The 11,264-nt window shown below is 38.5% G+C and overlaps 1 protein-coding gene across 1 annotated transcript in view; it reads right to left on the minus strand.

Annotated features, from left to right (window-relative positions):
• The window catches only part of ttll12 (tubulin tyrosine ligase-like family, member 12), a 38,891-nt gene extending 29,126 nt beyond the window's left edge, over positions 1-9,765 (minus strand). Inside the window, exons 1-7 of the mRNA XM_034863727.1 lie at positions 9,547-9,765; positions 8,502-8,671; positions 7,838-8,036; positions 7,224-7,383; positions 5,189-5,322; positions 4,517-4,593; positions 2,650-2,766 (exon numbers count right to left, since the gene is read on the minus strand). Coding sequence (XP_034719618.1) covers positions 2,650-2,766; positions 4,517-4,593; positions 5,189-5,322; positions 7,224-7,383; positions 7,838-8,036; positions 8,502-8,671; positions 9,547-9,687 — 998 coding nt within the window. The 5' untranslated portion in view covers positions 9,688-9,765. The remainder of the gene's footprint in view (positions 1-2,649; positions 2,767-4,516; positions 4,594-5,188; positions 5,323-7,223; positions 7,384-7,837; positions 8,037-8,501; positions 8,672-9,546) is intronic.
• Between the last annotated feature and the right edge of the window lie 1,499 nt (positions 9,766-11,264).

Here is an 11,264-nt window from a genome sequence, read left to right on the forward strand (position 1 = left end):
TTGGAAAAAGGCTGCAATGAAACAAAGAGTGAAAAATTTAAAGGGGTCTGAATACTTTCCGTACCCACTGTATCTCTATAGTATTTAAAAAAACATCAGTCCCCACAGAAGGTTGTCACTGAAAACTACATTTCATAGTGTCACTGGTAATGATTTTATACCATTGCTATGTACCATTATTTCCAATTCATTCAGAAGTTGGAGACTTTGTTATCGCATTTTAAAGCATCAAACCTGGAGCGCCATTTCACCTCGCTCCATGCTAACATCGCCCAGGATTTCCCCAAAGGCAGTGAACTTCGTGAGCACAAGGTAAACATGTTGAAACGGCAGTCACTGCTAGGGCAAAGCAGCAGGCATGATGCAAGAATTGTATTTTGGCGACTGCAATTAAATTTGGTTGCACTTTACTTGAAGATATCCACATAAAAGTGACATTTTTAGTCCTTTCCTGTTTTGCTTTTTGTGCCAATGCATGCCGTGGAATATCAGATTTTGAATGCCTCTCTTAGTTCAAGGCAACCACTGGTTTCCATTTATTTCTGTAAGACTTGAAACCTTCTTGCATTGTGGAAACCATCAAAGTTATTGTTAAGGCTGAATTATTTTTTGTTAAATGTCTTAAAGTAAGCTCATATTCTGTTCCAAAAAATATCCTCACAATAGTTTTTCCTTCAACTATTTGCACTAAGTCTGTGTGCAACTATTTCTGTTTCTAGAGATAATCATGAGCACGGTGGAATAGTTGCTGGTAGATGCTCAATTTTAACACTTTTTACCTGACACTTAATCTAGAATTCAAATTCCGGATAAAGTGTAAAATGTGATTAATCTGTGTGAAAAACTGAATGTCTGCAGCACAAACCTTCCTCTTCAACAGAGGACTTACCTTCATCCCATCTGTGAGTATTTTAGAGAACAAGGGTATCAGGGACCAGGCCCGATTTGATCTACACCAGTACTACAGCAGAAAACTGGCAATTTACTATGAACAGAAAATGCAGTAGTATATTATGAATTGCTTCAAATAATTTCCCACCCTGATAATGAGGACCTTGTGAAAAGTACAGAATGCCCTTGAGGGCAGAGTGCATGTGGAAAAGATGCCGGGCCGGGCCTGACCAGAGATAAGTAGAAAGTATCTCTTTGTGTAATATTACTCCCTTTTCCCAGTGAAGCGCTAGTGATTGCATGAACCGAATAACTAACTCGACTTCAAACTCCTTTAAAAAGACACGGAACAATCTTCAGTCACTTTCTATATTTATGCTGAAGTGTTTTATACTGACTCTACTTGCTGCAAGAACTCGAGAGAACTCTGGAAATTGATCTTAATGCCTTAATTCAAAAAATGTAGTCAAATTCAACCTTTAGGGACACCAATTTTCTTTGTGAATGAATAATGTATTGTAAATATACACACCCCTAAGTTAAATTCCCATAGAGGCTGGCACATTTTTAGTTTTAAAGGCCAGTTATTTCATGGATCCAGAATACTATGCATCCTGATAAAGTTCGCTTGGCCTTTTGAAACAAAATACCATACCTAGAGATTACATAATCGTTTTCCATAAGATCATCTGTCATTGCAAATCAAACCAGCTATTAGGCTAACTGAAATAACACCATGCAGCTCTAGGTATGGTGAAGGGTATGTGATGATAATCAGGAGCTGTGCTAGCATTTTTGTCAAGTTGCATTATGAATATGTTAGGATAATTATTTATAGGTGCTTATTTAGTTTAAGAATGAATGAAGATTATTCTCCTGGAGCAAAAACGTGTGGTTTACTTCAGTGATGTGCGGCCCACTGAATATGCACAGTTGTGTTTCTCCTGCCAGCCAACAGAAATAACATTGTAGTGATATCACAGCTTTTCTCGGCTCTAGGGATGTTTTTCAAATATAAAATTACATGGTTTTAAAAATTCAAAATAGAGTCATAATCAACCTTGTTTGCAGTTGGAGATGTCCTGGCAGCAGTTTTACAAATGTCTCTTTTACAGTGGTAGCAAACTGAATGAAAAGTGAATCAAAATTGTTATAAACTGTGTTCTGCTTGTGGACAGATAATGCAGCTGTGCCGCACGTCACGGGAAAGAGGCGGGGAAAGGAATCTGGGATGCACAAACTAGGATTCTGGATAGACAATGTGATAGGTGGAAATATTCCTTCTATATGTATTTTCATATTTCATATTGAATCTCTAACCCCCAAGGAGGTCATGAATAAGGGTCCCAAAAACATGTACGGTCCATCCTATGCTCATTGACAAAACTTGGTAAATGCATCGGCTGTATGTCCAACTGTTCTCCCTCATGAGTTACTTGTTCAATATTGAATAAAGCTGCATATAATCTGAAATCAGACTAGTCAACTGTGAGCATCTCCATCATCCATAACTCGAGATACACCCAATCTCACCATGTATTTCATATACTGTTCTACCTTCCTGTCTTGTACTCAAGTGGGTTCAATGTTTCTGGTATTTATATTCTTCACAATAGTCAACTGTGTTCTATCTCTCAGTCACTAAAACTTAAAATGCCTTAAATGCCAGACTCGCAAGCACATTTAATGGCAATATTGACAGCCTGGTTCCACCAAGAGGTTGTGAATGTATGTTGTGTGTGTTGCTTTGTTGCCAACCTGTAGTCTTTAATGTGATTATAGCTCCAAATGATATCAGCCTCCTCTTTGTCCTCTGTCAGCTGGAACCGTGGATGTGTCAGGTTGTTTGTTACTTGTGACATTTCAGAGTAAACCCTGAAAGAAAAGGGCAAAACGATAAAAAGTTTGTGTTGAAAAAACTTAAATGATGATGGCAAGAAGTAAGAAGTACACAATTTCACAAAAAAAAACAAGACAAAGATAGATAAATGCATTAGTGAACAGAAAAGTCTGGCCATGAAACTAGAAAGTGTTTTTCAGTATGTTGGCTGCCAGAAACACAGGACACATGCAAGTTGCAACATTCTATGTAGATTCCTTAAGTTGTAATTCTTGAGGGGTCACTTCCTCTCTTTCCCCTGGAGCCTGTGACCTCTTCCACTCCCCTCCCCCCTCGAGAGAGCTCCACATGATGCCAGCGTCAAAAGCCAGACAACCTTTTGGCTAATTCCTTTTCCAATAAAAGTCTGTTCCATTGGTTCCAGAGACCCCTGCCGAATTTCAGCAGTAATAATGATGAAAGTGTGGTAGAAACCGCTTGTATGTATGTTCTAGTTAAACACTGGGTATTGGGTATTTTGTCACAGAAAACACAGACAGCAGCATACATAATGACAGTTTGGGGGAAAATTACTCTTATTTCTTATGATTTAGACATACATTTTAATAAATGATATAGTATAAAACATAAAATACTAGAGGTTTGTGCCAAGACAAGGTTTAACTCCCTGGTTGCTGCCCTTTTAACCCAAAACTAACTGTTTTGGACACCTGTTACTTGGCTCCTAACTGTGGGTTCTGGTCTTTATCAGTCTGCATGGCTGTCTTTTTTGCTGAACTAAACTACTGGAGATGATGGGCTAGTGGAACAGCAAAGACTAGCTGTAATTTCTCAAGCCTCTGACACACTATTAGAGCCGTTGCATTTTACTGTCAACATAAGAAGTATTACCTAACATCTGATTAATGCAAGATCCTGCTTCCAGTTCACCTTTTTTATGCTTGCAATATGCCCTACATGTGGTTGTGGGTGATGCAGAATAATGTTCTTACTATTTGCAGATAAATATAACATTCTGGCTAAAGGCAGTTAAAGGTCATGACTACATTAAGCAAAGTACACTGAGTAATAATAACAAGTAAAACAGGAACAGAATGTAACACTTAGCTTGAGAGCAAATGAGGAAGAGCCATAACACAGTAGCCCCCACCACTGTGTGAAGATAACACTCCCTGTGGCAGTTGGTCAAAGCCCCCAAACTTCAGATACAGTATTAGGGGACCACTTAGGTCTTTCTATAAAAGGAGACTTCAGATACAGTATTAGGGGACCACTAAGGTCTATATAAAGGAGACTTCAGAAACAGTATTAGGGAACTACTAAGGTCTATATAAAAGCATCTAAAGAGAACCATGTCATGGGACCTTGAAGTTTCATATCTATACACTTTATTCATCAGAACATAAATATATTTTGACGGTCCTCTGTTCGGTTAATAAAACAAACAAGTTTATTTTTTACTGCATTATGATATTATTTAGTGAGGACTCATAAATAACTACAAATAACTAATGTTAGGAAATCTGTGGGCATGTTAGGCACATTTGATTAAAAAAAATTACTGTGTATATATATATATATATATATATATATATATATATATATATATATATATATATATATATATATATATATATATCGGCCAATATATTGGATTTTCACCAATTATCTATATTGATATTGATCGGTTGGCTTTAATGTGAATATTATGTTGCTTTAATATTTTGCACAATGGTTGTTCATCTCTGTAGATCCCATGTTGAGCTGCTAAAGTGAGAGACTTACTTGAGGATTTTGTCCTTTGGCACTCTGTAGGGCTGGATTTCTACAGGAAGCTGCTCCTTGTTCTCAGATATTATGGCCTGGAGATATAAACACAGAGGACAGCGATGACCTAACAGTCTCTCAGATGAGTGAGACTTTTGCAAGGGAGTTGATCAAAATTAAATCTTGCCGTCTATGTGTGTACTTTTCCAATCAAAATATCGAGTTGTCCATGTTGGACCGGACATTGAGAGGTGTGAAATAGTGTTGCACAAGTAGAAGGTATTGCACTGATGTATGATTTGTTTAAAGGGGTTGGGTGAAGGATTTCTGAGCTTGACTGACTTCGACTGCTGAATTTGAGACTGGGAGAAACATCTCAAGCATATAGGAGACCACTTTTAGAAAGAATATTTACTATGGCTTTTAATGAAGAACAGTGCAAGGAGAGGAATGGCAGGTAACATAACATGTATGAAAGAAACAAAGTACATTTCAATCAATGTCATGTTATTAATGAGAACTTTTTAAAATATTGATACATGTGTGATCAATAGATCTTAAAAAAAAAAAAAAAAAAGATAGCTGGGGATGAACATTTACAAGAAAAAGGTATACGACTGACTGCCAATGCTAGTCGAACAGGTGAAGTCATTTCTGTTGCGTTTCATAAATCAAAGTGGTAGCCCTCACCTCGTAGTATGAGTCAACGGGCTCAGTGGTGACACTGCTGACCCCTTCTAGGTCAGCGGGTATCCATGGTAACAGACGGCATTGCCTCACCAAGGGGTCCGTCTCTCCATACGTATAGTCACGGGTTACTTCATCTGTGGAAATCATACAGTTTTTTTTGTGGTAATGTTGTCTATCAGTACTCTTGGACCTCCGTCTGTGGCTCTCAGTAAGTAGCCTATTTATTCTTTGTTTTTCTTTAGAAACAGCTGACAAATATATTAATAATAATAATAATAATAATAATAATAATAATATATATAGTTTGGACAGGTGTTCATTGTAATTTTTAACAAACAGGAGGATTTTTGCAGTTGTGGTTTGAGGTTGTTTGATTATAGGGGTAACAACTCTTACATACCACTCACATCTCCCCTGTGTCCTGGACACCAGTCCAAATTTTGCATACTTTAGAGATATAAATGGTTTCCAAGAAGGGTATTTTTGTCCTTAATAGATGTACTGTAACCCAGAACTGTAAGAACAAAGGCAGTGTGGGCACTTCTGGAGGGAGGAGGATAAAAAGTTGCACATTAGTAAACTTTATAGTGAAAAATATTGTGCAACTGTGCTCTAAGGTTCCGTTTTTGTTTGCAGACTGACTCGGATCCTTATTTCTGAATATGTTATTTTGTTATCCTCAGTATATTGTCATACTGAGGAGTTGCTAAGCTGTGTTTCATTGTTTCAAAACAATGGCAATAAAGCTCTATTCTGTTCTGTTATGATACAATTCTTCGATTCATCCTCTGCATCTAAAAAGTATTAAAACACATGTATCACTTCGCATGAATAAAAAACAAATGTTCCCCACGTGGGATACACGTGGAGTGAAAAATCTACAGAAATATTTGTTACAAGTTGGGGGGCCAGAGGGTCCTGTCTTGCCTGATCGTATAATGTATGAGATGGGTTCACCATTTGTAGGGACTGAAAATAGTTATCATGTGAATATGTGAAACCTATATACAAAAGGGAGAAAAATATGTGGGGTGAGGCACCTTAGAACACAGGAAGGAGTAAGATTGAGAGAGATAAGATAAGAAACGTGGGTGGGGTTTGCAACTGTGAGTGTGTAGAGAAATACTGCTCCTCTATCCAAAACTGGTAAACATGTTTGAGTTCTAAACTTGCCTATAACGCCCATCAACAGCTTACCCAATGGGGAAGCAAAGAATGTGATTTACTACTCAGAAGTTATGCAAAACAACTTTGTGTCACCAGACCATGTAAAGGGGCCTCGGCCTGTGGGAGAACTAGCAGAGAGTTTTCTAATTGGTAACAATCAAGAGAGGCCAAAACTGATAAGAAGCAACCTTGGCTATGTTAGGATATTTCTATTATTTAGATGTGTATTTTACCTAGGTGAGTCATGAAGTATCTCAAGGTTAAAGTACACCATGATATTGTGTGTGTGTCTGTGGGACTGGCTAGCTGCCGTTTTACAGCCCACAGGATATGTGAAAAAAAAGGTCACTAAGAGGTCACAACAAGGAGGAAGGAATGTGAGGGGTTTCTGGGTCAACAGAGGACACAGAAAGAGACAGCCGGGAGAGAATAAAGGATTTGGACTTTTGTAAAGTGAGAAACAAACTCATCAAAACAAACACGCTTTAGAGTGATAGGTTAAAGTGTAAGGCAATTGGAATCAGAATCTGGGGCCTGAGGTTTCAGATCTTTAATTTATCTTTCTTCAGCCAGAGGCAGCCTAAACAGAGGAGACACTAGACTACACAAGACTGCTCCAAGGTACTGCTTTTCATCAGGTTGCATATTGCAAACTAACCTTGTAACCTTGTCTATCATGCTTTGACCATTATTAAAGTTTGACAATGCTGTAAGGGATTTTGTCTCATTTCTCCTTGTCAGAGTGGAATTGCAAAACTGCCACGACAGTTGACAATAGAAAGAATACACAAAAATATCCAGAGGTGTCCTTTAAAATTCTTACTTCATCCATCTGTGTGGTGTGTGTGGATCTGTGTCTGGCTCTCACCTCCTTCCTGCAGGTCTTGCAGAGGCCACAGCACCGTGTAGGCCAGCATGCCTGGGATGTAGAATAAGGGAGCCATGCCGCAGCTGGGCTGGTCAGAGTGCTGCACCTGGGAGCCGAACTCATCCATGATGTACCACACTGGAACTTTGTCCTCTGGAGACTGCACATGGAAACACAAAAAACAAGAGTAGAGGGAAGTGAAGGAGGACAGAGAGACAGCTGAGACAGCAATGATGTCCACACTGTTTTGGCCTTTTTTGCGTTCCATTGCATTCATTTAGAAGACGCTTTTGTCAGAATAAGTGCACTCAATCATACAGTGATAGGAACAAGAGCTAGGCTGCAGTATGTTACTATCTTTCAAGTCGTTGAAGCAGAAATCAAGAATTTCTCATCCAAAAATTGTTATGTCCGGTTTCAAAATATTAAGATGGTGACAGCCAAATTGCCATACCGAGGCTAGGGCTGGGCTATATATTAATATTATATCAACATAACGTTGCTTGTTATGTGTAAAAGTGTATTTGGGAAACAGAGACACACATGGCACCTGTGAGACCACCGTATTAGATGGGAAGTGAAAATATCCGAGCAGATCCTATTTTCTAACGTACCCCCTGGGAGATATTGTAAGTCTGGTTGTACTTCCACATGAGCTCCATCACCAGCTCCACCGTGTCTGGGTCAGGGGCCTCGCCGTGGAAGTCCACCCCCATGAGTGCGGCCATTCTGTGCAGCAGGCCGGGGATCTGCTCCAGCTGCGGACGGGTGTGGTCCACGCGGTACGTCCAGGCGTGATCCACCAGAAAAACACTACAACACACAGAAGGAAGATGGACAACCATTTAAATGTAATACTTATTTTAAAAACTTTATTTAGAGGGCTTTTTTAAATTAGCTAGCTAGCGTATAAATATTAGCTAATTGGCATGAGCAACATTTCCAAGCAAAGTCTAAAAATATACAGAGGTTAACTGACTGTATCTGTGTATTATGTTTATTTACATCAGTGTCCTAGTTGAACTAGCTGACAAGCTAAATTTACTTGCAGTTGTTTAGCTTGCTATTTAAAAAAGGCAAACGGTGAGAGGGCTTATATTGTAAAATTAAAACTTGACATGATGTATGTAATAAGATGTCTATGCATACTGTTAAGCTGTCATGAATGATCAAATAACATTTCATTAAATAAGTAGAATTTTAATAATTTCCTCAACAAATTGTTAGCTGGTCACATCTTTCTAGGGGGGGTGATCGACTGGTCTCTGGCGCCCTCACCTGGACGGCTCTGAGGCTTGCAGTCCACTCTCCCGGGTCACAACCACTTTACTGCGGATCACTGCTACAGAATTGTCCCCCTTCCTCTCCTCACTACTCCCATTTTCCTCCTCGTCGTCTTCTTCTTTTTTAAACTGCATGATTCCGAAAACTTCCCCGGCATCATAAATCTATGACATACAAAAAATGGGTTGTATTTTATTAAGCAATCACCACCAGACTCCATTGAAAGATTGTTCAATTTAAAGTTGGCTTGCCTCTCATCTTCAGCATGATGCTGCTTTAAGGCGTTTAATATCTTATAGTTCCAGTTTTCAACTTGGCATATCTCAAATAACCCAAGCAGCATTTATTTAACTCTCAAATTCCTTCCCCTCCGATTCTCACATTAGACGCACCGTACATATAGCTAGCTGGCTGGTTAACGTTCTACATTACCCCGAAGCAGACGTGTGAACCAATTATAAAGATCCACATAAACAACACGCCGATTGGTGCCTAAATTATATGCCAAATTTACCCCGGTATTTTTATGTTTGTTAAATGCTTAGTCATTGCATTTTTCTGAGGTGGGTTGTTTTTAAACAATAAAAGGAAAAGGAAATCCATTAGATTTGAATGCGAGTTTGGCGTAGTTCCCTCCCTCGTGACATAGAGGGACGTATTGGAGTAAACTAGCCGACGTTATATTCGTATAACCAGCAGGGATATCAAGCATGGCTGTATCTAGTCGTGGCATAAGCTAAGGGTGTACTTATGTCAATTAAGGGCATATCATTTGTCATAACTTGCTAGTAAAGTCACTTATTGTAATCCAAGCTGTCGTAGCAGCAGTGCTGCATGTGTGGCGACTTTCAGCGTACCTGGTTGTCGTAGTGACAAGCAGTTGGAAATACAAACGAGAAAAATGTTTGACAACGTCTTTTCTAGTTGAACAGATGTTTATTCCACGATTGGGACGCAGTAATTTGAGATTAGCACTTTTTTAGGCACACTGTATCACTTGTTAACGTGATTTGTTCGCTGGATAAATTAGAAGTCAGACCTCGTTGGTGATTTTCTGATTTAGGCTCCTCCAGTAGATTGGGGGGATTCCTGAGGACTGCAGGGCCCCGCCGTGCAGGGCCACAAAGCCTTTGAACTCCTCGTCCCCGTCTCCATTCATTATTATAGCATTTGTTGACATTTCTATAAGCAGATGGATATCACTCACGTGGAGGTAGCGTTAGCAAACCCGGAAGAAGTTTGACAGCTGAGCCAGCAATGCATTGTGGGAGTTTTAAAGCGCCCTATAGTATTTTCACTTCCTTTCCACTCTATATTTAAATATCTGATGGATTGACATTTTGGATTAAACCTACTGCAGACACTGCAAACATCTTTTTGTCAAGTACTGAGTGCTAAAAGGCAGAACAATTCTGCCAGTGTGAGATAATTTCACTCTACTTTACTAGATACAACTGGTTTTATGAAGTGTACAGAACCATGTCACCTTTTTGTCTCAATCCAAAATCAGTGCTCTTGAAACAAGTTGATTTTTGAAATCAGAATCCAGGGTAAGTGATCTAACTAGACTGTCTGATCTTTTTCACTCTTTTGAATAAAAAAAGGCAGTTAAGACTAAATAACTAATAAACAAGTATTTAGTTAGATGGATTTTCCTAACATAATATGCAATTTTGTAGAGCTGTAGCTCCAACTTGACCATCTAACATTTCAATGCATAGGTGATATTCAGTTCATTCAATTCAATTTTGTTTATAGTACCATATAATAACAGAAGTTATCTTAAGACACTTTACAGATAAAGTAGGTCTAGACCACATTCAATAATTTACTAAGACCCAACAATTCCAGTAACTTCCCCAAGAGCAAGCAACTAGTGCGACAGTGGTGAGGAAAAACTCTTTAACTGAGAAACCTGGGACAGACCCAGGCTCTTGGTAGGCGGTGTCCGATGGGTCGGTGTGGGTTGTGTTGCACAGTGGCAATAATAGTCACATTTAAAGATAATGGAAAAATAGTAATTGTAATGTTTTTTTTTTTATGTCATAATGTCATAGCAAGGTACTGCAGGACGTTACAGGGTGTAGTGTGGCATTGCAGAGCAAAGGTGGACGTATATTAACCTTATGTAGGATATACTGTATTATAAACAATGATTTTAAATCTATGTATACATTTAAACCAGAGGCAATGTCCCTTTGTTGAAGATCCTGTGATACAATTGACAGCTCCAGAAGACCCACTAATGGACCTTGTGGTAAGATTTTTTTTACAACTGTTGTCTTCATTGTCAAGATTCATTTTCAACACAGATATGATCTACTTCAGGATGTTCTTGTTAATTGTGAGACTCATACTGTCAGTACTGCCTCTGTTTCTTTAGACTCTGCTGCAGTGGCCATCATCATTTCACATAGTTCCAGGTAGTCTGGGTTCAGTTACTGCTTAACATAAATCATTAAGAGAGAAACTGTAGGAAGCTGATATGCATTATGTTCATGTTCAATAAACTAAGCACATTCTATAGCAAATATTCTTAAACATATAGGACAAGATTATTATTATAAATCCCTAAAAAATTCTTCTACCAGTCAGAGGTGTTGATGTTCTCTAATGTGTGTGTGTCAAATTACATAGCTGAAGCTATTTCTAGATTATAAAAATTAATGCATATTTCTAAATCAATGTTATGTATTTAAAATACACAAAGAAACCTAAATACAGTCAGTAGTGTAACACATTTTTATTAAAATATAT

The sequence above is a fragment of the Etheostoma cragini genome, chromosome 23 (assembly GCF_013103735.1).
Source record: "Etheostoma cragini isolate CJK2018 chromosome 23, CSU_Ecrag_1.0, whole genome shotgun sequence".
Classification (NCBI taxonomy): Eukaryota; Metazoa; Chordata; class Actinopteri; order Perciformes; family Percidae; genus Etheostoma; species Etheostoma cragini.